This window comes from Sander lucioperca, chromosome 10 (genome assembly GCF_008315115.2).
Source record: "Sander lucioperca isolate FBNREF2018 chromosome 10, SLUC_FBN_1.2, whole genome shotgun sequence".
In the NCBI taxonomy this organism is placed as follows: Eukaryota; Metazoa; Chordata; class Actinopteri; order Perciformes; family Percidae; genus Sander; species Sander lucioperca.
Window position 1 is genome coordinate 12,021,911 of NC_050182.1, and position 27,721 is coordinate 12,049,631.

Genomic DNA, 27,721 nt, shown 5'->3' on the forward strand with positions numbered 1-27,721 from the left:
CAGGTTGTGTCTGTCCACAGTCTCACTGCCGCTCCGAGAAAATCCTTTGCCCACGTCACACGAGACAAACTGCCCTGCCAATTAGGAAGCGGTGACAAATAATTATTGCGACTGAATTGTGAATCATGATTTATCAGGTTGAGAGTACACTGTAACACATTTCCCTGTTAAATTACAGAAAAGAGCTGGCAGCTACATTTACCTGCTCTTCACTGTGATGTTACAGTGTACCTACTGTAATTTATAATGACAGTTTATTACTGTAAAACATTTTACGGTACTGTGCTGTATAAATAGAAACCTTTACGGTAAGATGATGTTATCTTGTTTGCCATTATACTGTTATTTTAGTGTTCGTATCTCCATTATCAACTTATTACTGTAAAATGTATTTTAAAAGCACCATTGAATGTGATCTTTACAGTATAACACTGCTAAAACTTATTATTTAAAAATTGTACATTTCAAAATGAAAATCCTTCATTCAAAATTGCTTAATATTCAAGCCAATCAGACACAACTCATACACATATAAAGAGAATATAATTTGGAAAAAAATAAAATCCATAAAAACCATGAATATTACTCAGGCTTATATCGCCATACAAAAATAAAAATTTTTTAAAACACATTCAGATAACACATTTTATTTAATGGAACAACAATTCAATAACTAACCTGGAACTGCACAATTTGACTGAACAGAACTTAACTGAAGAACATGAACATCTTTGGCGATGGGTTGTCAGCTACATGAAGTCCCACTCAAAGTCCAAGAAGTTTTTGATGAGAGTTGCCACATGGGGATTCACACTAGCTGCCTTTTCATGGACCGTCCTCGCCGTCCTCTTTGACAACACCTTCCCCTGGGTGGCCTTTGTTCAACTCTCGGGTTTGATTCCAAGGAAGCGCCTAAAAATGTATTAACAGAGAAAGCATGTAAGATATTAGATTATCAAAGTAATTAAGACCTAGATATTAATTTCTGAGCCTGTGGCAATAAAGATCAAATAATTCGGCATGCAACTGTTAACACTGTTAACACGGTTTAGCTAGCCTACTAGCTAACGATTAGGGTGCATTCTTGCAAAAAAAACTGTAATACGATGCAAATTCAACCCACAATGACAAACCAGGGTAAAGCTGACATTTATAAGAACACAATTACCTTGTTAAATTACCTTTAGCAGCAGGATGGCTGAGGATGTGTGATGTGTAATATGTGAGCCAAGTAGGTGCTGGCCTGGCAGAGTCAATCACAATCAGGGCAAAATTTCTCTCGTTTCTCTTTTTCCCCTCTTCTTATTTTTTGTACTTCTTTGAATTAAATCTCTGGTGTAATATTATATGGGGACTTGATGCCTCATGATTTTAAAAGAGTTGTGGGCGGACTCAACCTGGCTACTGAAAAACAAAAAAATACCGTACCATACAGTAAATTTGTACAGTAGCTTGATGTTAATAATTAGTTCCTCAAATGCCTCAATTACAGTGTTGCACTGTATTTAGGAAGAACGGTCTATTACTGTAAGAAAAATCCCGTATTTTTACTGTCATTTGTGTATTGTATCAGTGTATTGATTGGCTGAGAGATAGATGGGTTGTTTTACTGTACTGTATACCTATGGCTGTCTGCTTACTAAAACCAGGCCTGCATCTAATATCATCAACTAGAAATACCTTAATATCTGGTAAAAACTGGAGCAAAAGAATGATATTATTTAGTTAGTGTAATACATTTTTCTGGCAATATTCTAAATTTTTCTTTTTGTCAACAATTGATCGTACAAATAGTATTGTGTGTGTCTATCAAAGCCTGATATATCTTCTCCCACTGTATCATACATACATTGTTGTCCAAAAAATTATTAAACACACATCAATGAGCCACTCTGTTGCACTGGGTGACATGTTCCTTCATTACCATGAACACAAACACTGTACTGTAGTTTATTTTGAATCACACAGACCGTCCTGCTGCTGTAAATACTCACCAGGGCACCAAACATGTATTAATCCGCTGCTTAAGTCCGCAACAAATGTACTATTTACTCTTGTTTGATAAAAAACAACTACAGTGACCAGTTGTTTTAGGAAATTACAGAGCCTTTTAAAAATACATATATATTTGTGATCTGTTTTTACAGATATGTGTCTTCAGTAAGAATGAGTCTGGAGATGAGAGCAGGGTAGGGAAGTCAGAAAGTATTGATGTACGGACTGACAAATTATTGGTTTTGGTCTTTTCATGGAATCCTTTTAATATACTTCAACCGCTGATCAAAAAATCAACTTAAAGGGAACATTTATGTGATTTTTTAAAAAAAACGTAGAAATACATTTTCTTGGGGCTTCATCAGTGTTCTGCTTTATAATTAGATATTATAATTAACACAAGATTACATTTGGACTCAGGCAAAGAATTGGTGAGCGCCCACACTTTGCTGTATCCAGGTGCCACTTGTGCACCTCTGCAATGAAACAGAAAAACGATGAAATGAATCCGATGACTGGCATTGCTTGAAAGTGCAGTATAGACTCGATAAAACGTCCGAGGGATATGGCTTGAAAGTGAATTCCTGTGAAGCATCCTGCAGTCTCCAAACACCAACGGTTTGTTTTGACATCTCCCATTCAGATCACAACAATAGAGGGCACTCATCCTCTGTTAGTGTTTGTCAATCCGAAGAGCGGGGGGAAGCAAGGAGAGAGGTAAGTACACACTCTGTCTCAACATGCTACAAGAGGCCTCTGAAGCCCCGCTCCTCAGCCGCAGAGGGAAGGAGGCAGCATGGCCTCTGGCTGCCAAGTGCTTTAGGCTTACTTCATCAAATAAAAACACAACAACGTGAACCTAAAGCGCCGACCACCTTCGCCGTCAGCTCATACGTCCCCCTTTCCACAGACACTCTCCTCGCTGTCACGTCCCTGGCTGGTCCCCCTTCTTTAACCCAGGGCTAATTGGGTTATTACTGAAACATATTCATTCACTTCTTATTACGCCGGCCCTCATTTGTTTAAATTATGAGATCAAAATATGACTTCAGCCAGTTGATATAATGAAATTGAAATTAAAATGAATTAGTCTTTCTAATGGTTTTTCCTCGAGGGGACTTTGGGTATGTCCCACCCCGCTGCCCAGTCCACTGCCTTGTCACGCTCTGATTGGACGCCGGTCTGCGTCGGTGCTTACAGGACAAAATCGGACACTGAATCCACATTTCTACACAATCTGTGATATTTGAAGTAGATGTTTGCATTGTGAGTTTACCGTTTGTTGTCTTGATGTTTTCTGACCTCTCTGCATGTTCACTCCTGTAGGATTTACAGAAAGTTCCAGTATCTTCTGAACCCGAGACAAGTGTACAACCTGGCCAAGAATGGACCCATGCCAGGGTAGGTCCTGTGTTCAAACCATAGACTATATGGTTCAAACAGGGAAAGATCACTTCAAGGATTGGTTTAAAACAATAGTCAGGTGCACATATATACATTAATAAAAAGTGTGTGCTTGCTGTAATCATTCCTCCTGCTCATACTGTCAATTAAGCAGTTCTCATGTCTTTTAATTAAAGGCACAGTGAGTAGGATTTTCCAAAAAAAAAACCAATGTATACAAAAATAACCCCTCTCAATCCACTTGAGTGGCCACTAGACATGTGAACCGATCCTTTAAGTTTGTCGACGTCATGATGTCCATTTTCTGAGTTATTTAAAAAAAAAAAAAAAAAGGTGTTATGGATCAAATTTTGGTGGACACCAAAACTTAAATTAAAAGATATTCTTATTTCCTCAGTGTACTCTTCAGAGATGCATGTTACACACTACATTGATGAGTGGTTTTAGGTTTAGCAAAATACATCAAAAATACATTGTTGCATTTCCTATACCTTATTTTACTTTATCTAAAAATACACAAACCAGCGAAGAAATACACTGCAAAACAAACAAGATAAAAAATGGTTTAAAAATGAAAAATGAATCTTCAAATGTGACATTTTTGAGGCAGAATACGGTCCTACTGACATCAAGTTGCATTTTTTAAATAATTATGTTAATTGTTGTAAACATCGAAATAGAAAGAAAGCCAAATCATACGGTATCTGCTAATGATCTTCTGTTCACAAACAGGCTGTTGTTGCTCTCATATAATAACCACCATCACATGCAAGAGAAGCCTTTTTAAAATTAGAGCCTTCACTCGCCTTCCTCACACAGCACAGAACACAAATGAGGTGAGTTCACACATAACAAATCCTGGAGACGACAGTATCATGCTGTAGCCTCGGACGAGCGGCGGCTCCATATGCATTAGCGTGTATGTGAACGGGCGATCCGGGGACACAGATGACTGACGGATGGAGAGGGGTGAAACTCTCACCATACCACATGTGATCACGCATACAGACGAGGAGCTCTGTGCAGGCTGTAGGTGTAGGCGGTTTCCTATGGTTCACATCTGTGATTAAGAAAATGAATGGATCATTTACATGCATAGGGCTCCTTCATCACTTTGGTGGTACATAGCATACAGGAATCTCTCCTCTCTGCCGTGCCGCCACGTTGTTTGGCTTTGATTAGATCTGAAAAACAGACTCTTTGAGGCTTATAAAAAATAAATACACAGCGGCACACGCAGGGTGCAAAAAACAAAACTCCACGGGGTTTTCGACGGTCTGTGCGAGAAACTGGCGCAACAGATTGTGCCAACGCAACTCCCAAGTTTTTGGGGCTGACCTCACGTCCACTGTTTTGTCTCTCTTCTCTTGATGTCCCTGCACGTGGCCTGAAACCTCTCCTGGAGCTGAACCCAGAGCTTCTCCTCAGAGCTGACAGCATTCCAGATAACCTTGCCCCGCTGTAACCTTGTTAATATTTAGTCAAGTGTGCGCACGGCCGCACACATTAGAGAGGTGAGCGGTCAGCGTCGGACACTGCAGGCCGAAGCAGCCGCACGCACTGCTGTCAATTAGCTGCCTCACTAATGCAATTACAGCAAATTAAGTGTTTGTTTCTTGGTATTTAAACATCCCCAAAGTTGCCTTTCATGTTTGCGGCCGTCTGTTTTGCATCTAATATGGTTTGTGGTCCCAGTTGGAGAGTAATTGAGCGAATCATTTACCCGCCATACGAGGCTCGGAGGCTGGCTCATTCAGTTAGGGCTTTGTTATTGTGAAGGAACGGAAGAAGTTCGACTGAACATTGCCTGTCATGATCCAATTAGCCCTCGAACAGGCAGGCTTGCTCGCCGAATGAATAATTGTCAATGCGACATGTGTTATTTTGTGAGATTAGAGGGGGTTTGCAGTGTTCAGTGGCAGTGGGCTCAAAGAAATGCTCATGGCCGCGCACATATGTGAACACTTAACACTTTCTTTTATTGTCAAGAAAGTCTGAGAAAAGCTGGAATGTCCTAATTAACCTCAATTTCTAAACAAATCTTTCATTTTAAAATGTTTGCTTAGGGCCAACTCATGCCTTGTCATAAAATGTGACTTGAGAGAGCACAACAACTATAAATACTTGAAAAGGAAGCAGGAAACACTTCACAATGATGGGAATGCAGCGTAGAATTTATTCCATAAAGTGACATTTCAGCAGCAACGTGCCTTCTTCAGAGCTTAAAAGAGCAACACTGTGATTTTAACTTTTGAATCACTTCCAGAGCAACCAGATTTACAATTGAATGAAGATACTATAGGTTTATGTAACAATAGAAACACTTCATACAATTATAAAAAAAAAAAAAAAAAAAAAAAAGGTCCAAATTCTAACCCTGGACAGCTCGAAAACAAACTCAAAATGTTATAATATTGCTTTTAAACATGATCCAGTACAGAAAAAGAATCATTACTTCTGTTTTGGAGTCTCAGAGGGTCCCAGCTTAAAAACATATGTTGTTAAGATGGATTTTTCATCTGCTCCATATGTCCAGTTGATGTTTGCAGGGATTCTGTTGTTAGTTTTATAACAGTTGGTTACCTGTAACAAACTGTGTCTGTGAATTTCTTTTTGAGAAACAACTGAAATATATATTTGTTTCTGCGTAGGCCATAGAACATATAAAAGAGAAATATTCCCTTATCTGGTGTAAATAACAATGCTTTTATTTTCATGTCTGTATTTTGTCGCCTTCATCAAATGTGCGAAGTCAGTTTGTGACAAAGAGAAGAATTAACACGCAAATACATCTCTACATATTTGGTCCTAATACGGTCAATAGAAAAATTTGCAATATTATTATTATTATTATTATTATTACAAACACAACAGTGTGTGCATTTGTGAGACTCCAAACAATGAGGAAGTAAAGCTAATGTCAACAAAATGCAGGGTTAAACCCTTCAACCTTCTATGCAGTATATAGTACACTTCAGGCACTACTGAAAATAGCTAAACATTATAAGGTTTCACCAGAGTGATGAGAATTTGTAAATACGCATGAAATGTTTCAAAGAAGACAGCTTATCTTTCAATATACAGTTAAACGATAAACTACACACTGAAAGGTAATGTGCAGAGCATACTGTGCGTGTTTGCAGGCTGAACTTCTTCAGAGATGTTCCAGATTTCAGAGTGCTGGCCTGCGGAGGGGACGGCACCGTGGGCTGGATCCTGGACTTCATAGGTACAGAATATATTATACATTTCATAATATTTGATGTTGTCACAACATAATCAAGAATCTGGTCCCATTTAATGATTTTACTCATTACAATCCCCCAACCCTCCTGTGGTGCTTTAGTATATTTACTCATACAGTCTCCTGGTGCTGATAACGTGTAGCAGAGTTGCACTTAAACACTCAATTTCCATTTTTTTTTTTGTGTTGCAAAATTGCATTTGTTTTTATTAGTTTTCAAAGCCATGCAGCAGCAGCTCTTGTTGTTCAGCCTGAAATGGTAAAGCGTGTTTCATGGTTTTTATATAAACACTTTTGTTACGTCTGAGCCTGCGTATTCAAGGGTGGTAAAAATGGGATGATTACGCGAGTTGGAAAACAACATGCTAGTCATCATTTGAGGGGGAAGGGGGGGGGGGGATGGGGGGGAAATCACCTGGTTTCTCTATTTGGTCTTGAAGATGTGTTACTTGTTCTGGCTCTGAAAAATTGCCTCAATTTTTTATCAATCAAAACAAAGAGGTAATAACCGTGTCTTGAAATAGACTGTACAACTGGACGCTCATATTGACTTGGAGTTTTAACAAGTGGAGCTGCAAAATGGATGCTTTCTTTTCAAGTCTTTGCAGTGAGTTTGTTTTCTTGGTTTGGCCTTGTTTCGCATCATGTTGTGATATTTGTCCCGCTGCTCCAGATAAGGCCAACCTGGACAGGAACCCCCCCGTGTGTATACTTCCTCTTGGCACGGGCAACGACCTGGCAAGATGTCTGCGATGGGGAGGAGGTACTGACAGAAAATAGATGCATTGCAGTGAAATACATGGCTTTAATTCACCTTATTACATTCACATATATAGTAAGTATACTACTGTATACTATAACCCTTTACTATAATCTGCAGATTATTTTCTAGATTAATTGATTGCCTGTAAAATGCCAGAAAATAGTGAAACTGTCCATCACAGTTTCCCAGAGTTCAAGGGGACATCTGTCAAGTCTTGTTTTGTCCAACCCAAACTCAAAGATATCCAGTTTACACTCATTTAAAACAGAAAAGCAACAAATCCTCACATTGAGAAGGTGCAACCAGAGCATGTTTTTCGGGTGTTTTTCAGGAGTTTTCGCTTTTCTGTAGCTTTGATTTGAAGCATAAATCTGATTTAAAAAAAAAAATACCAGTCCGATGAATCAACAAACCAAGAAGAACTTGGAGGTAGTTTTGCACTCATGTTATCGTAAGTCATTAAATGGCATCAGCCGAGTAGTACAAGCTCTCGACCCATTGTAACACACAACTTGTGGTTTTGTTTTGCTGAGGCTATGAGGGTGAGAGCCTACTGAAGATCATGCGGGACATCGAGAACAGTTCGGAGGTGATGCTGGATCGCTGGAAGTTTGATGTCACACCCACAGACAAGGAGGAGCGAGGGGACCCGGTGCCTTACAGTATCGTCAACAACTACTTCTCCATCGGAGTGGTGAGTCACACTTACAGTCAGTATTCATAGCACTGATGAGGCAGGAGAACGAGTGAACAGGAATCTTAAGTTGTATATACAGTATATTACATAGTCTTTGGTTGACAAATTGAAAGATGATACCAAGGGCTGGGTACCAATTTCAATATTTTTTAGGCACTGACTGAATTGCCTCTAAAGTATCGAGTATTGAAAAATGCCTCTTCATTCAATACCCAATTTCAATACCTAAGGAGTAAATCTCATCAGCGTCAGTGAGCCAATAAGCATGCTTCTACCAAAATCTAATAATGCTTGTGATTGGCTGTCTTAACGTTACATGTCGTAGAGGCATGCAGGAAAAACTCTACGTTATGCACAGAGACTGGCTCACGTAGTAGGAGTTAAAAAATAGATCAAAGATTTGTGCCACAATGTTTAAAGTTGTAATTTTTTTTTTGAAAATTGGCATCGAAAAAGTATCGTTTAGCGACCGGTATCGAAGTCACGGTGGTGGTATCAGTACCAGTATTGAATAATTTTGAACGATACCCAGCCCTAATCATACCTCTTCATAATTTTCCTTTTATGAGTTCATTGCTTCATGGTTTGCTGTTGTTGACAGTTTACCAATTTCCTTATTTATTTATTTTGAAAGAGGAAGATCACCTTAAACTCTAAAAACTGGGATGTGTTATTGCTTTTAAATTAAAAGTAATTTTAAAGGTCACATTGAATGAATACTTTAAGGAGACAAGGGCCACAATCAGTCCACACAGGCAAGAAAACTACAAGTCAAGTCCTGAGTATCATAAAACGTCTTTAATATTGACATCTCTTTGTTGTGTGTCCTGCTTTCAAACATTTTACAGTAAATACAGTTAAAAGTCAATAGTCTTTGGTTGCCTGAACATATATGCTGTTGCGTGTAGCTGTGGGCCCACACACAAGCGATACACAGACTTTACCAAGCAAAACCGAGACGCCTGTCAACGCAAAAAAACTCAGGATGATGGCGAGTCTCACTTTTAAGTGTCAAATGTTATAGAATCCCAATTAGAATTTAAAAAAAAAAAAAAAAAAAAAAAACATATCCAGATTGTTAAAAAACAAAACCAATGGGCCAGAACCATACTCCAATTGTGAGAAAAGTTCAAATAATAATAATTACTTTATTTGTATAGCACCTTTCACTTTCATGCAAAGATGCAGCCCAAAGTGCTTTACAAAACAGGATTTGTTGGGCCAAAAACTAAAATAAACAATAACAATAAGTAAAAAATGTGTTAACAAAACGATAAAATGTTAAAAACAATATCAATAAACCCAACAGGAAAAAGAATCATGTAAATACCAAAGATAAAATATATAGCAAAGATGAATTACTGCAAATTGAAAGCCAGATTAATATTAAAGAGAAGTACTAGGATGGTCCCATTTATAACAGACAGGCAGAAGTCATTATTTTCTGTTATCTTGTTTGTTATACAGTAATATCTTTGGTATTGGGTTGAAAGAAATTACATTTGGTCCACTTATTAAATAGCATTACTTTTTTTCTTAAACCTATTACCCATTTTTCCCTGCAAATAATCTAAAGTGGACGATAATAGCACAAAGAAGGTGATTTTGGTTAGTCATAAACTGATTTGTTGTTGTGCCATCTATGGAACTAAAGCAGTATAGCTGGAGTACCTCTTCTTGCAAGTCCCACTCGTATCCCATGTATTTAAAGCTACATTTAATGCCAGATTTCACCTCTTGGTATCGTATAACCTTGCAGGAGTTTTAAAAGCACACTGGTATCACAAACCATACTTGACTGTGAATGCAGGGTTACACTGCTGGTGGAAGATGCATACAGTATGGCTGCTTTTCAAACTGTTCACACCAAAGTTACGTTTAATCATGGTGGCAAAGATTCTCAGTCGCAGAACAGCAGAGGTGCCAGTAAACAGCTTAAACCAAATACAAACTTGAAGAAGGACGGACTGACATACTGACAATTAAATTCCCTCTGTCAATAATTTTTGGTTTTGTTGTTAAAGGTTGAATAAAGACACAATGCACAGTACCTGTAGTAAGAGCATAATCAGTCAATTTATTTGTTTTGATCACATTCTGGTTAGGCCTTTATTGAGATGTGCTCAAGCCTCAACCACCTCTGATTGATAAACAAGCCTTGTGTCTTTGCACGGTGTTACGCAGCCTCCCCCCCCCCGTCCATCTCCACCATAATGACACTGATTTCACGTAGCTCATGTTAGCCATTACTGATAAATGTCAGGGGGAAATATGGTAATTGACATTTGCAGGTGGCAGAGGAGGGAGCCACTCGGTGTTGTGCGATTGGTACAGACTGTGGCAGAGACATAAGTGATGCATGGCCTTACAAATGTTAGTTGAATAACACCTCCAGCCTGGGCCCCTAATGACAATGTTGGAGGATATTAGAAGACAGGTCTTGTTAACATTGTGATAGAGGAGAACAATGGCTGTCATCTGTCTACAGAGCTGAATATATGGTGTTGTGTACAGGGGGAAGCGGTTACAGTGTGAAATAAATCTCTCAACATTCACCCTAATATTTGAGTGCATTCATTTCACAGTATAAATGTGAAAAAAAAAAAAAAAAAAACACGTTTCAAACAATATTTCTTAAAAGGATTTAGTACATTTGTTGTGGATAAAGTACAAAGAGCAAGAAAGTAAGCATAGGAAGGAGGTCGGGGTGGCCGGATGGGTCAAAAAACACAGGACTTTAATCCAGAGACAGCTGTTCGTGTCTCATGTAAAAGCAAAAGTAAACATTGACTTATTTTAACATACTTTATTACGCAACTTATATACTTAACTAATGCCACGTACGTAAGTTATACATATGTACTATTTTAAAGTAACTATGAGGAACTTTTAAATGTTTCTTAAACTGTTTAATTTTCCATCTGATGATCATAAATGACCTGTAACAGCAAACGAGAAAACGGTGAAAAGAAAGCTATATCAGCTAGATCGCGCTTGGTCGTGCGGTAGCCTGTTGCAGCAGCTCTACTGATGTGCATTTTGTGTGTTTTTTAGTCACTTATTGGTCTTTAAGTGCATTTCTTTTTTTATGGTCACTTAGAACATCTGTGTTGAAATGGCTTCTGTCAACTTTGGAACTTCCTTCTCTTAGTTCTATTCTTACTTTGGTCGTTTTTTGTAACTGCGAGTTACGCACAAGGCAGCGGGACTATTGTTTACACACGCAATCAGTTGATAGCGCTGTGTCGACCTGGGCTGCTGCCGGGGGCCAAGTCTGAAATCCGGAAGGAACTACAGAGGAGACGCCGGGGTTGCAGAGGTAGATTAAAACGTAAGGCAAAGCAGAGAAAACATAAGCCTTCTGTCCCATCGATCATTGTGGGGAATGTACGGTCTCTGGGAAATAAGACGGACGAACTTGCGGCGCTCATTAAAACCCAGAGGGAGTTCCGCGAGTGCAGCATACAGTGTTTTACCGAGATATGCCTGCACTCGCATATCCCGGATCACGGCGTTGCGGTACCCGGCTTTTTGACTGTTCAGGCGGACAGGCATGTTATAGAAAGCGGTAAGAAGAAGGGAGTGGGGGTTGCACTGTATGTGAAAACTGGTGCAATCCTGGACATGTGCATGTGAAGGAACATCTCTGTAGCCCGGACATTGAACTGCTGGCTGTGGGGTTGCGTCCGTACAATCTGCCGAGGGAGTTTATGTGCGCCATAGTGATCGTTGTTTACATTCCACCATCTGCTGATGTGGAGGCAGCTGCTGATGTCATTCACACCACTGTCTCACGACTTCAGATGCAGCAGCCCAATGCCTTCATGGTTATCACTGGGGATTTTAATCATGTTGCACTGAACAAATCACCTCCGGACTTTCAACAATATATTAACTGCCCCTATAGAGACAATAAAACTCTGGACCTCCTATATGCCAATGTCAAGGATGCATACAGTGCCACTGCCCACCCCCCCTTTGGCAAATCGGATCACAACCTTGTCTTGCTTTCTCCTAAATATGTTCCTCTTGTCCAACGGCAGCCTGTCCACACAAAGACTGTGAGGAGGTGGACTCAGAAGGTTGAGGAGGCACTGCAGGACTGTTTTGAGTCAACAGACTGGGACGTGCTCTGTGAGCCACATGGGAAGGACATCAACCATCTGTCTGATGTGGTGGTGGTGAGTGGTACAGGGGCTCCACAGTAAAGCTTAGATCAGGCCCAAAAAATGAAGCCCGACCCTACCCGAGCCTGTGCACGTTGTGTCCGAGCCCGGCCCGGTCCGACACATTAACTGTAATTATGAGCCCGAGCCTGATTTAAACCCGACAATATTTTAATACGTGGGCCATTATAACTGACGTTCTTTACCTGTGGGTAACAGATCAAGGCAGCAACATAATCAAAGCCCTGGAACCATATAGGAGACTTTCTTGTCTCGATCACCTAATAATACTGTCCTTCGGCACGGTCTGCATGCCGACGCACTGGCTGACAACGCGCCGGATATAGGATCATATCTGCTGCTAAAGGACTCGTGAGATATCTGAAACAATCTGGCCTGGTTGCGCAATTATCGAAGACAGTGCTACAGATGGGGAAGACACGATTTAGCACAGTTTACCTCACACTCAAGTCAGTGCAGGACATATACCCAGAGCTATGGGAGAAGCTGGAGAGGCATAGCTTTCTCTCCATCCAATTAGGCTAATAAAGTAATGATTAAAAAAACACAAATGCTTGATGAAGGGCCCGGCCCGGCCCGAGGATAGTGGCGGGACATATCGGCCGAGTTCGGGCTCAGGCAGAGAATCTAAACTCTACTCCACAGGGGACTGTGCTGTCTCCTTTTCTGTTTACCTTATACACCACAGACTTTTAGTACAACTCAGTCATGTCACCTACAGACGTTTTCTGATGATTCTGCAGTTGTTGGGTGTATAAGGGATGGACAGGAGTATGAGTACAGAGTGCTGGTGGACAACTTTGTGGAGTGGGCTGGTAAGAATCCACTGCTGGTGAACGTGGATAAGACCAGAGAGATGGTGATTGACTTCAGGAGGAAGGGAGCGGCTCCGCAGCCCCTTTGCATTCTTGGTGGAGATGTGGACATGGTTGAGGAGTACAGATACCTGGGTGTCGACATCGACAACTGGCTGAACTGGAAAATCAACAGCACTGCTGTTTACAAGAAGGGGATGAGCAGACTCTATTTCCTGAGGAAGCTGAGATCCTTCAACGTGTGCAGCAGAATGTTGGAGATGTTCTACCAGTCTGTTGTGGCCAGCGCTCTGTTCTCCCCTGCCATCTGCTGGGACAGCAGCATCGGAACCAGCGACATAAACAGACTGAACAAACGTTATTGGCTGCAAACAGGAGACATTTGAAGCTGTGGTGGAGAGGAGGTCACTCAACAAACTGTTATCCATTAGGGATTACCCCGACCACCCTCTCTACCCAACACTGGTCCAACAGAGGAGCACCTTCTCTAAGAGGCTCCGACAGCTTCGATGTCACACTGACCGCTACAAGAAATCATTTCTACCACAGGCAATACAACTTTTTAACACTTTATCACTGAGTGTTAGATAAGACTCATGTACATCACTATACATCATAACTGCACTAAGTGCAACATGCACAGACATAGGTTTACTTACAACTTACCATACTATTTAAATAGTTGTACATTTTTATTCCTAACTTGTATTTATATTGTACATTCTCCACTAAGTATTTTTTTTATTTTATTTTTGTTATCTTAATTGTTTTGAATATTTGTTCTTGTATTCTATCCTATTTATTATTTCATGTATATTGTATCCTATTATTTCATGTATATTCTGTATGTGTGCTGTGTGTGGGATCAATAAAAATCGATCGATCTATTTATTTATTTTTTTATAGTTTTTATTAATGCCTTTGCACAGGTCCGATTTATCCTGTGAAGTCACAATATGATTAACGGCAAGCAGACCGGCTCTACTGTAACACATTCTGATGGGTCACAGATTTCGGTGTAACATCGGAAAAGTCTGTGTTTGAGTAGACAGAAGATGAAATGCATTGGTTTTAGAAGCACTTTTCATTTTACTATTGTTGACTCGTCCCCTGTCTTTGTTTTAAAAAAAAATGCAGTTAACTAAAACGACGATACCCTAAAAAGAATGCCTTCATGGGACCGGTCGAATCCTTCTTGCTGAACCACAGAAAGCAGCTTTGACCCGGCTGGTTCATAAAGTCACTGTAACCCCTATTGCCTCTGTTCTGTTAGTGGGATTAGCACCTAGCAGGCGTGATGATGACAAATGAAGTTGTTTGTGGGGATTAAGAAGATTTTGAGCTCTCTATAGATTTGAGTGTGATATATTTTTGCATCAAATTTTTTGCTTTCCGTTGAATGAAAAAAAGAATTACAATAAAGATTAAGCGACAAGTCAAGCTCATAATTACCTCAGAGATTATGCAGATGGAGACTAGATTGTTTCTGTAATGACACTGTCAGAATCAAAAGATCAGCAGTTGCAGAGTGTGACCAATGTGTGCTTGAATCTGAAGTAATTTAAAGAGAAGTTCTTTATATCTTTACAATATTTGATTGCTCTCATACCTCTCAAATCATTAGTGTCAGCAGCTGAGGAACAAACTGAAACATTCATTTCAAGTCATTTCAGTCCAAGAACTCAGGTGATTCTCCTTAAAAGATCTTTTTTTTGTAAATTCATCCAACCTAACCTTCTGCCACAGCCCAGTTGGACTGAGAATTAATGGTCGCCATTCCTTTGGGAGGATGTGGAAGTGACGTGAAGTGTAATGATCTCAATCAGGGCAAGGGGTGAGAGACAGAACTAATCACTGAGTGCGCTCCACTACCATAATGCAGTCAGTCGCCCTAATGACCCCGGCGCTCCTGTCAAAGCCATTACTCTCCCCCGTAGTGAAAGGCACATCAAACCGCTGGGGCCCACTCATAATTGGACTAAACTTTGAGCTATGAGAGGACATTACACATGTCCTGTATTAATTTGGGTGCCAGATTTTTACATTGGTAATTATTTGAGGGCAGCTAGGGGGAGAGAGAGAGTGAGTGAGCTGACGGCGTCCGACTGCCGCGAGGGAATCAAGGCTCCAAGATGTGAATGTGTCCGTGTTGATGGTGCGACTGACCTGTCCTGTTATTTAGCTTTTACAATTTTGTTTTTGAATAAGGCTCCAGATGAGAGTAAGGTATTTAATGATTTGACTTAAAAATATATATAGTAATTGGCCTCAAAGGTCCATTTAGTAGATATTTTGAAGCTTTAAATCATACCACATACTCTTCATCATCAGATGGAGATTGCCCAGTTATAGAATTGCAAAGCACCTGAAGGACTTTTTATCCATGTTGTCTTAAAGGTCCAATGTGTAGGAATTTCTCCCATCTAGCGTTGAGATCATATATCGCAATCAACTCTCTCGCACCACGCAGTTCAAAGTACGTATTACAGCCACGGTAGCCTTCACGCTTCAAAAAGCCGGTCTCTTGCTCTTTTCAATATCCTCTTTCTTTTTCTGGGAGAAGAAGAAGACTCCTGTTCCTGAAATTTGGATTTTGAATACGTGTGGTCCTCCATGTTTCCTTCTTCAAACTTGCGTTGGCCGGGAAGCGACGATACCCATTAGCAGCATTAGCAGCACCTGTGAGTTTATCATGTGACAGCGAAAACGCGAAAGGCGGAGCAGTAGATCCTGTATGTCCCTTATCGGCTAACGTATTTTAAGATGGCGCATGAATATGGAGCGTCTACCCCAGTTCATGTGAATGCAAATGTAAAATTTCAAGCCAAAAGGAATACTTGGAATTGATGGTGGTGGTAAATATTCATGAAAAAGGACAAGTTTGTGAACGGCCAACACAGATTTTAATAATGAACAACTAAACACGTTACACACTGGATCTTTAAAAGCTGAGATTCAAAGTTCATTCTCACCCTTCAAAGGAGCAGTTAAGACTCGCCAAATGGTCCATTTAGTAGCTGTTCTGGAGCTCTCAATTATATCATATAATCTTCATCAGCAGATTCTCAAGGGTGAATTTTGAACCTCAGCTTGTAAACCAAAAAGTGGAGCAAGGACTGATAATTTAAAATCTACAGATTGCATAATGTGATCACAAGCTCCAGAACCGTTACCAACTAGACCTTGTGGTGATATTATTTTCTCAACTGCTGTTTTCCAGGTCAGTTATAAACTTTGAACCTGATAAATGTTTAGTAGTCATATTAAAAATGAATTTATTTTCTTGATTTGAGGACCAAATTATCATAATACTGGAGCCTGATAGACCAAAAGCAGCAATTTATCAAACTGGCATGTGGTAATATCTTTTCAGTGGACAATGTCAAATTCTACAAACTGGCCTGATTGGACAAAGGTTGGTACATTTTTAGTGAAGAGACTCCGGATGTGTTCTCTCCTTGGAGTTGAGGAATTTAGAGAAAATTAAATAATTACAGTCACTCAAAAAAATTTAACCTGTCTAAATACTTGAGATCACACATGTATAAACATGAAAAATAATATCCTGCTTCAGAGTTTCTTTCTTTGAAAAGCTCAGTATTACAAATTTCTGCACCTCTAACTACACCTAATGATGTCATGATGTACTGACACACCCTGGAGTACACTTCTGTAATATGCACTCTGTACTTCTATCAATGCAGCAGGGTGAGAAGTTAAGCAACTGGAGGAGAAAAATAACACTACTTTAATTGCTGTTGGGATGTTCTTTATCATGAAACTGACAAAAAATTTAATTTAACTTAATTAAAAGATGTAGATTAAAAGTGTATATATATATATAAAATAAGTGGGGGAAAAAACGTTATTTTTGTTGTCAAATTCTGTTATTTTTGTTTTCTTTTAATCTAATTTTTCTCTAATTGTTTTAGCTTTTTTTCTGTGAAATACTCATTACTCATTGTGTGGGCTTCTAATTCCAAGCACATGGTAAACTAACTAAATAAGTTAAGGTTTTGTTTTTTCAACGTGGCTAGAAATTGATCAATTTTATAATTGTATAAGTAATTTTGCGTATCTGCCATGTTTATGGATATATATCCTTAAAGAAAATCATAAAATATTAATAATCTTTGTGATGTTGATTTCAGCTACATAGCAGTGTTAGGCTGGTTCATTTTAAAGGTTTTACCACTTAAAGCACACAAACGCTGCATCAATGTGACTTGAAATCGCTGTCTACTGTTGCAAAAGCCACAACTCCACGTACAGATCTCAGATAATAGACCCCAAACCAAAGGGGAGACAACCTCTCCTTTCTTTTGCTCTCTTGTTTGCAGCTATTGTCCTGTTTGTAAGAAAATCAAGTTACACTCTCTCACATATATCCATCATCTCACCTTTCTGGCTCGCGTTGGAAGCGTGAGGTGAGTCTGCGGGGAACTTGAAGAATTCTTTTGGTCTTCTGCTTACAGCGTCTTGAAGAGACATCAAGAGAAGTTCCATTGATTTTTTTTTTTTTTTTTTCCCTCTTTTGGCTTCTCTTAAATTTCTGTACAGAGCGCTAGCAGGGGGTCCTCCCTGTAGGTGCTGTTTCAATAGTGCCACTCAAAATGGAGTGGTTCAAAACAGATTGCTTCAGTGGAGGGGAGAGGGGGAGAGGAACAAGCCCACAAAGTTTACAGCAACTTTCTCTCACTCTTTCCTGAGATGTTTTCAGAGCCGGACAACTTTGTCAGAGTTTGGTCTGTTTTTCCACAAAGGCCTTGCCAGCATTTTTCTGCTCACACTGACTCATTAAAGGAAAATGTCTCTCTGTAGTTCACAATCTGCATATTGACATAATTGATCTCATATATATTTAGTTTTCATGTTAAAGCTGGGGAATGCAGTGTTTTGTTTGAAAAACTTCTATAATAATCTTGATAATCTTCAAGATTAATTCATGATAATTACTAATTAAAGCTGCAAGTAGCGATGAATGGGCCCTCGCCCCTCCCAGCAGGTCGGGGGTACTGGCGGACTCTGCTCCTTGCAGCCGTGCATTTGCTTGGAACTCAGACGCTGCAAATCATCACCAATGAAAAGGGAACTCTCTGCAGAGTTCAATGATACCTCACACAATAGTGTACAAGAAACGGGTCATTAGTTATTACAGAGGGTGTGGCTTAAGCATTTGGGGCGTGGCAAACCATCACCAATTAAAAAGGAACTTTTTTGCTGAGTTCAATGATACCGCTCACAAGAGTCTACCTTAACCGATATCACAATATCACATGTAGAACACATATTCTAAGTTTCATTTAAATCGGAATAACTTTTGCCAAGATACAACCATTCCTGTTTCGACAGCCACCTACAGGAAGTTGGTCCTCTATAACTTGCACATTGTGTTAGCTATCAAAATTCTTTTGATAACTTTTTGTCACGAGGGTACACCGAGTCTATACGCAAGTTTTCGTGCAGATCGGACTCAGGGCCCAGGAGGAGTTAGACAAAGTAGGTTTCCCATTTATCGCGATGTGGCTAATTAATAAAAAAAGTTGAAATGGCACCATCTAATGGTCGATTCACTCAAACTTTAGCACGGAGTTTCGTGATCATCGGAATAACTGTGGCCAAGATACGCAACTTCCTGTTTTGACAGCCACCTACAGGAAGTTGGTCCCCCCTAACTTTCGCAGATTAATTTTTTAATTTAACTATTAAAATTATTTTGATAACTTTTCGTCATGATGGTCTATAGATACTACCTGCAAAGTTTGGTGAGGATCAGAATCACCGCCTAGGAGGAGTTCGAAAGAATGTAAAACACATGAAAAATAAATAAATTAAAAATGTCCGCCTTCTGGTTGGGCGGAGCTAATGAAGGTAAATTGGAAATATGTTCGCAATGATTAGATCAATATGTGCAGTAAATCTGGTGAATATTGGAGCAACTATGTCCAAGTTAAGGCTTTCCATGCATTAGGGGGCGCTATGGAGCCCGCTTACAGGTATGGGCCAAATCACTGTACAGCCTCGCAAAGCTCCCAGGTATTTATGTGGGCGCCAATTTTTGTGAGTTTTTGTATATATTGAGGCCGTCAAAAATGTGCCCATTAGGGGGTGCTATAGAGTAACCATACCACTCTCAAGCCTAAATGTGAATTCAGATCAAAGAATTTTCTATTCCAGGGCTCCAGACATTGTGCGACCAAAATTTGAGAGTGTGCGACTGAATTTTACATCCAGTCGTCGAAATTTCGGTACCTGAGAACGCGTAAGCTCAGGCTTATCTGTCCTCTCTGAAAATTGACAGAGAGCGGAGCTCTGACACAAACACACACACACACGCACACACACGCATAGCTGCGGACAGTGCAAACTACACCGGGTCTGCAGTTTTGTTGAAGTCACAGTGAGTCACGGAAACGCCGATAAAGTGGTTTCAAGTGTGGTTTTTCAAAACTTCACGCAGACAGCGTTTGCTATTGCTATTGATGGAGAGCCGAAAGCTGTCACAGTGCTGTTGACGTTACACTTCCTAAGCAGGCACAACAGTGGTTTCTGTGCCCTGGTGAATGACTGACAGGCTGAGGTTGTAAGGAAAGGCAACTTTATTTCTACAGCACCTTTCAGCAACAAGGCAATTCAAAGTGCTTTACATGAAACATTAAAGAGCAATTCAAAAAGGTCATGAAAATAAAACAGGCTAAAAAAGAATATACAAATACAAGAATAAAAGTTACAGTAAGAAATTAATAATTATTCAATTTAATAGGTTGTAGGGATGGGTTTGGGAGGAGGAGGATTTTGTTTAATTAATAAAATAACAATGTTCTAAGTACATAGGATAAATAGGTTTGACAATAATTTTTACAACTGAAATAATTGTTTTGTAATTATAGAGGGAAAATATCAAAAAACAAAGGTACCGTTGGGTAACGGAACCGAATTTCAGGTATCGGTACCAAAATTGGTTCAGTAGTAGCCTAAACAATGCATGTTTAATTTTAAGTTGAATTCATTGTAATTGTAGACTAGAGCTGGTATATATATATATATATATATATATATATATATATATAGTTTTTCATGACAACGATGGTGCTGTCGGTTAACATTCTATGTTGCATCTTCAAAAGTGACACTGAATTTGAAACAGCACATTGTAATTTCTGCATCTATTATCAAAGTATTTATTAGTAATACAGTGGAAATTAGTAGAAATGTGAATAATTGGTTAGCATGTTGATTTACGGTGTGTGCCCCTAAATTTTCTGGTTGCGCCCCTAAAATTTTCAGTTGGGGGCCACTGTGCTCCTAGTGAAAAAAGTTAGTCTGGAGCCCTGTATTCTGCACATGGCTGCACAACTTTGTGCATCCTAAAGTCCTAAAACACCTAAAATGAAGAATTTTGCACGAAAACCAAGATGGCCGACTTCCTGTCACGTGGAAAAATAAAAAACTTTAAGATGAGACCTATGTTCCCTCAAAATTTGGTATATTAACTTCTCATTTTTTTCAGAATTCCGAAGCTCGTTAGTGGGCGCCATGGAGCCCCCTGGCAACGCTCAAGCCCAATCACTACAGAACTTTGTAGTTTTTGCCATGTCTGACATGTGTGCACATTTTTGTGAGTTTTCCAGCATGCTAAGCCCCTCAAAAATGCGAGTGACGTCGCAGAATAATAATAATCCTAATAAAAACAATAGGTTCCTTCGCACTTTCAGTGCAAGGCACCGTTATAAGGCGCCCTAATAATCTGTGTTTTGAAAGAAAACTTGACTTCTGCCCCTCTCTTGGCTCTGTTTTTAGGCTTTAGGAAATCTAGCCCGTGACAGGAGACTTTGACCAATCACAGGTCATTTCAGCAAGAGGCCATTCCTATTGGCTGTTTCTACAAACGCAGATGCTTAACTAATATGTTATACCTGCTTTGTTATTCTGACACCTAGTAATGTAACGTGGATACATTATAATGATATCTGATCACTTGGTATTGACTCTGGCTGCATTTTGATTTCATATTGTCACCATGCATTTTTCAAATACGTTATTTGATGGATTACTTAGCTTCAGAAATGATGGGATTTATCTCAACCCAGAAAGGAACACTTAAACAACAGTCAGGTGCCCCTATATGTAATCATCCCGCCTGTTCATACTAGCTAATTTTGCTTGAGATAGCAGAAAGAGGTCAAGTTAGGTGATCTTGTCTTTGATGACCTCCAGTGAGTTAACTTCAGACCCTGCTGCTACGATGTACAGATGTACTCCAGGACCACACCCATCAGTGGTGCTGGGTGTGATCAGAAGTGAAATAGGCTTCAAACCTTCAACCACAGAGGGCAGTGAAACATCCTGGTGTTATATTACTCTTTAAGAACTGTTAAGATTCCATTTATCCCTGGCTGAAATCAGATCTGAGTGTAAACTTCCATAAATCCTCAGTGCAGAGCTGAGCTGCTGTGGCTTCTTAACGTGGCATGGCTCAGTACTTCTGCTCTCTCATCAGTCAAAATCGCGATAGTTATTTTGGACAAATATAAAATATAAACTGATTGACGATGTCCTCACTGCTGCATATTTCCGATGTGTTCTCTTTAAAAAGTCTTTCCCTTCTCATCACTCGCTCCACAACATTGTAAGTAAAGCACAAAATTATGAGCCATGTTTTCCTCGTTTTTGTCATTCGGTGCCACTGGTCAGCCTGGTACCATGGAAACAATCTAATACTGCAGACCAGTCTGAAATATCTTTGCGAGCCCAACCATCCATGCAGTCTGCGTGCATTTACACCTCGCTGCCTGATCCAGATCAAATACACAGAAAACATGTAAATAAGATGTATACATCTATGTGTAAACTACAACATTTACTCTAAATTTACTTTATTCTGTAAGTTAACGCTTGAATACTAAATCAGTCTTACCAGACTGAGATGGTGTTAATACAATGGTGAAGTGTCTCTGTCAGTCACACCACCCTAACATATGTTACATGGAGAGGGAGAAAGAGGGAGAGGGAAAAAGAAAACAACTTGGTTGCCGTGGTGTCGGCAGCATCCTGTAGGTTAGCTGGAAGCTGTGATTACTCACAATGTGTGTTTAATTAATTAGCCTGTGTGAAGAGAACATGCTGTTCATCAGGGTTTCTGTCAATACGTCTCCATCCCAGGTTCAACTCCGCTGAAACCTGCTGCACTTTCATCCTATAGAAATACTGTATGCACAAGGGACATGCAATGTGCAACTGCGCTGTTAGAGAAGTTTGGGAAGTTAGTTAATGAGGAAGAAGTTGCCTTGGATGTAGTCTCGCTTTGCCAGACCTTCCTCCACAACGCTGCGGAGGAGGGTCTGGCGAGTCCACACAGCATTCCGGGATGGGAGACAAACGTGCTCTGGTTTATTGGCATTTATTGAAACCAATCACAATCGTCTAGGGCGGCGCTAAGCGCCGGGCAGAGCCGCGGTGCCTCTGCAAAATAGCCTCAGGAAGAGATTTGTTTTGGTGGAACGTGTACGTTCAAAAGTTGTTTTAGCACAACCCAGTCTCACGGCAGTTCGTGTAAATGTCACGTTATTTTTAATCTATTGATACCTGTTCACGGGGACGTTTTTCTCGTTTTTTACGTGGTGGCCAGCACAAAATACCCTACGGGGAAAGGACGCCCCACATGCCGGGAGGCGGCCGCCGGGGGACGGCCGCTGGGAACGCGCGACAATAACGGGACGGGGCGCCTCACACGCCAGGAGACGGCCGCTGGGGACAGCGCTGGGGACGTGCGACAATAACGGGACGGGGCGCCTCACACGCCGATAGACGGCCGCTGGGGACGCGCAACAATAACGGGACGGTTGTGATTAGGAAGACTACGGGAAACAAAACGCCACACGCGGGACGCGATCCCCGCTCGCCCGGGTGAAAGTCCTGTGTTGTTTGATCCATCCGCCACCCCGACCAGCCTCCCTACGCGGATTTTCGGCTCTTTATACCACTCCCTACCATTTTCATGCTGTGACCACGAAATATGCTTCCCATTGAAATACAGTACTGGCCACCACGTAAAAAAACGAGAAAAACGTCCCCGTGAACACGTATCAATAGATTAAAAATAACGTGACATTTACACGAACTGCCGTGAGACCGGGCTGTTTCGCAACAGAAAACTCTGATTGGACAGATAGTCTAGCTAGCTGTCTGGATTTACCCTGCAGAGATCTGAGGAGCAGTTAACCATAGTAACTCATAAATCCACCTGAGTTTAAATGTCCAACACAAAGAAAGCGGAAGGTAACGGACATCCGGCCGAAAACAGCGTGATCCGGCGGATTTTCCGTCAGCAACGGAGCAATCCCGGAAGTGGAACGTCGTGGATATAGACTACCTTGGATGTAAAGGCAAATAGTTATACTTGTGTTGTGGCTGGTGAGTAGCTTTACATGTTAGCGTCTCCAAATGTCTGCAGGACAGATATTTAATCGCAGATATAAAAAACCACATATTTGACATAAACTAAAAACAGCACATTGTAAAGCTGCAACGGGAGCTCTGAATTTAACACCAGGATCTAGAGTAATTTGGGCAAGAATGCCCAAACTGCAGACTTTTAGTTTGAGGGGATGGTAATCACTTGCAAGGAATTCAATATTGTTCGCAGTACGTGAACTAAAGATTTGATTCTGTCTTTCAGGATGCATCCATTGCCCATCGTTTCCATGTTATGAGAGAGAAGCATCCGGAGAAGTTCAACAGCAGGTAAGTTTGTGTCTGTTTGCTGTCCGTTTAGAATTAGTTATGTACTAACTCAGTGGTTCCTAACTGCTTTAGCCTCAGGTACCATAAAACCATAAAAGAATTGCAATAGGAGTTAAAAACTAATTCGGGCTGCTAAAACTATACATAATAGCCTGATTCAAACAACACATTCTCATTCTCAACTCGTCAAATACTAACACATGGTCAGGACCCCTTGCCTTTTTAACACTTTACACCTTGGTGTAATTTTTCAACGTGCAGGGTAGAACCACCTCATAAGGGTTAGGAAAAGATCGTGGGTGGAGTTAAAAGACGTACGTTTAAGTGACAAGAACCTCGGTTTCCTGGGTTAATGTCCTGTGTGGTTTGACCCATCCTCCAGCCCAAACTACCTCATTATGTGTTTTCAGTTTTCAGTCTTTTATACTACTCCCATTATCGCTCTTCATTCTACGTTACCTTACAGCGGCGCGGTCGAGCTGCTGCTCTACCCGGTGCGTCCCACACAGACGCTAACGGGTTCCTTGTGCGTCGGTTTCTGCCACTGAGGGCCGCTGACCAAGCGTAGTTTTTGAGTTGGGAGTGAGAACGGCTGGGTTAAAATAACAGGGCAAAACAACTACAGCTGATCTACATATGTACCTAATGACTTGCTTAAACATCTGTATTCTTGTGCCAAAACATGCAGCTTTTCACACAAAAATGTAACTTGAAGGGGCACGTTTTGGTAATTTCTCATGACTTTTTGGTGATACACTGAGGTAATTTTAAACATTTTTTAGGACATCAGAGTGGCCCATTAAGAATCTGAAATCTTCCACCTCTGTGGCTGATGTTGATACTGGCTTTGGTCCAGATAAACACCACTTTTCCAGTGGAATTAATTTTTTTCTTCAGAGTAAAGTGTATGTCACTGAATATAATGCTGGGTAATCCTTAGGATCCTAGAATGACGTTAATTCCCTTCCTTTTTTATTTTGAAACCAACGACCATGATGGAAATGAGTCTACATTTTAAAAAATGTAAAAAAAAAAAAAATAATAAATAAAAAAAAAGTACTCCCAGTCTAAACAAACCTACAGTGCATTTGCAGACGTTCTGCGAGTCCCCTTCATGACAACAGACAGTGTAGCTGCTCTGGAGCTCAGCGTGACGAATGGACCGGCTTCATATTTAGCATTTGTGATTACCTTCGAGGAGATGCGTTCACCTTTGGAGATGAACAAATGTGGCATCTATGTTTCCATCAATATTTAACGTCTCCCATACGTCTCCACTAGCGCCAGGGAGTAATTGCAGGCCTAATTGAATTTGCTTGGCTAGTTTGACATCATGGATCAGTCAGACTGATGACACACAGCCTCCTAATAATCCCATTTGTACTCATTATCATATTTTACCCTGGTCTTAGTACAACATTTAGCCAACTCTCTTTCTGCTGCTTATTGCTTGATCACAAAGATATGCCAGCGGAATGGTCCAAAGGGAAGCAGGGGTTTCAAATAAAAGCAGGCCTGTCGTACGATGTTTACCGATGGTTACAAGGGATTTGCCAATTGTAACATTATTGACTCTTTCTTTTTTTGGTTAAGCAAAAAGGGTGTTCGGTTGTCATTGCCATGTTATTACTGCAACATGTCTGTACATCCCTCTTACATGTTGGTAACCAATTTTTCTGTTTGCATTAGTGTTTGTCACTCACAATTAGTCACTTTCCAGATCTAAACGCGGGACACACAGACTGCATTTCTGTTGTTTTACCCCCATTTTAAGGCTCTTGTGAAAAATGATTTAGATATTTTAAGAAAATGATTCTGTCTGTTATTTGAATTCAATTAATAATTCAGGAGGGGGAATGGGTTTAGGATCTCTCTATTACACACTATCCTTGGCAATTCAATAATGCATGATTATAGTTTTTCAAGGTAGCATAGATTTTGTTGGATTTGTCCAAAGGGCTCGTGTCCATTGGAAGTGTATTGCAAGTTATCAAAGAGTCATTTTCCTGCACCTCGAAGCACTTTCTCAGGAACTTCAGTGACAATGGAGGCAGCGTGTCTCTGGGGGGGGAGAGTTTATTTCACTTTAATCTGCAATAAGTATGTTTTTGTCAAGAATGAATGAATCATTTTTTTAATGAATTTTTAACCAGCTTTAAGCCCCATAAAACTCACTTATTATTATATTATTAATTATAAATAAAATAACACTAATATCCAAGCTTTTCCGTAAATTCAATTGTATTTGCAGTATCAAATCATAATAAGAGTTATCTCAAGAGACTTTACAGATCGAGTAGGTCTAGACCACACTCTATAATTTACAAAGACCCAACAATTTCCCACGAGCAAGCATTTGGTGCAACAGTAGCGAGGAACAACTTCCTTTTAGGCAGAAACCTCGGAAAGACCCAGGCTCTTTGTGGGCGGCATCTGTTACTGCCGGTTTGAACACAGACACAAAGAGGCCTGTAGACAGAGACTTACATAATATCAATTAAAACAACAATGGTGACGATAATGATTATACCACTTTGCAAACATTTTTGTCCAGAAACTTCCGACAAGCTGCAGAATATAGAAATGAAATCATCAACATAAGACCAGTAAAAAAAATTCAGTTATATCTTAAAGAGGAATTTGTTGCATTTTGAATCATTTATTTCTCGCAAGAAAAACATAGAACAGATATGAAACAGCAATATCACAGAAATGACACCAAAGCAAATTATAATTAACAGATTTTTATTATTAACACACCCTTCCTTGTTCCTTTGCCAGATGTGTAATATTAATGTTAAAATTGTTTCAATGGCAAACTGACCATGGATTTATCTAATATCGTTTCTTTTCTGAGCTAATAATGGGAAGTGAAAAGATGACAATTTGGAGCTATTTTTGCACAGAAGTTTATCTTTCAATATATTCTTTTTATTGAAATGATTACGTAAGCCTATTTTAGTTTGTGATTCTTAATGTAAGTTAATTTCTGGATGACTACTCTACATTTTCTCAGGCAATTTAACATCAATTAAAAGTATTTAATGCTAATATTTTACACTCTCTCTACACCTTAAGAGGGATGTCAGTAGCTCAGTCTGCAGGGAGTTGGGTTGGGAACCGTCGGTTCAAGTCCCGGTACAGACCGAAGTACGGAGGTGGACTGGTAGCTGGAGAGATGTCAGTTCACACAGTTCCTGGGCACTGCCCCCCCCCTCCCCCCCAACCGCTCAGGGTGCATGTTCAGCAGTCGCAGCCCACTTACTCTGACATCTCTCTATTAGTGCATGTAAAGGACCTGAGCATGTGTGTGTGTGTGTGTGTGTGTGTGTATTTCAGGCCTGTGTGTAGTGTGTTATAACAACATAGTGTACATTGTAATGTCCCCATTGGGGATCAATAAAGAGCATAAATTATGAATTAATTAAATGATAAGAGATCCACCTGACTCTCTGACAATCTCTGCATCGGACAGTTATTTTAATATCCGCTGTCCGATGTTGGATATCTCTCTCTGAGAGTGCTCAGTGTGCAAACCAAATCCATTTTGGAATAACAGCCAGTGCAGAAAAAAAAAATAATAATTTAGCTTTTTTTCACTGATTAAAAATGCTTATTTTTTTAAAGTATTTTTATAGCTCTAGTGAACCTGTGTACTTTTGAAACCTTTCCTTTGCTCTTGAACATGTTTCAAGGTTGTAATAAATAGATGAATAAACATGTACGATTTCAGTACGACTTGGAAAAAGAAAAATGTCAAATTTTGAATGATTGTTTTTTAATATCTGACAGCAGTAATGGCTCTTCACTTCCTATATGTACCAAATCTATACATTCTGTCACTGGCGTGACCTTAAAGAAGCTGAATATTTA

General features: G+C 40.0%; 1 protein-coding gene and 1 long non-coding RNA gene across 5 annotated transcripts in view; one reads left to right on the forward strand and one right to left on the reverse strand.

The window, feature by feature from the left end:
• The window catches only part of dgkb (diacylglycerol kinase, beta), a 129,006-nt gene that overhangs the window by 68,999 nt on the left and 32,286 nt on the right, over positions 1-27,721 (forward strand). For all 4 annotated transcript variants that reach the window (XM_036006491.1, XM_036006492.1, XM_036006490.1 and 1 more), the window contains 6 exons: positions 2,639-2,712; positions 3,322-3,396; positions 6,543-6,628; positions 7,317-7,406; positions 7,940-8,100; positions 23,784-23,848. In XM_036006491.1, the coding sequence (XP_035862384.1) occupies positions 2,639-2,712; positions 3,322-3,396; positions 6,543-6,628; positions 7,317-7,406; positions 7,940-8,100; positions 23,784-23,848 (551 nt within the window). The remainder of the gene's footprint in view (positions 1-2,638; positions 2,713-3,321; positions 3,397-6,542; positions 6,629-7,316; positions 7,407-7,939; positions 8,101-23,783; positions 23,849-27,721) is intronic.
• LOC116036088 lies at positions 837-5,267 on the reverse strand. Its single transcript, XR_004101530.2, has 3 exons — positions 4,738-5,267; positions 3,272-3,421; positions 837-912 (listed from the first exon to the last, which is right to left on the reverse strand). It is a non-coding gene; the product is annotated as an uncharacterized LOC116036088 (long non-coding RNA).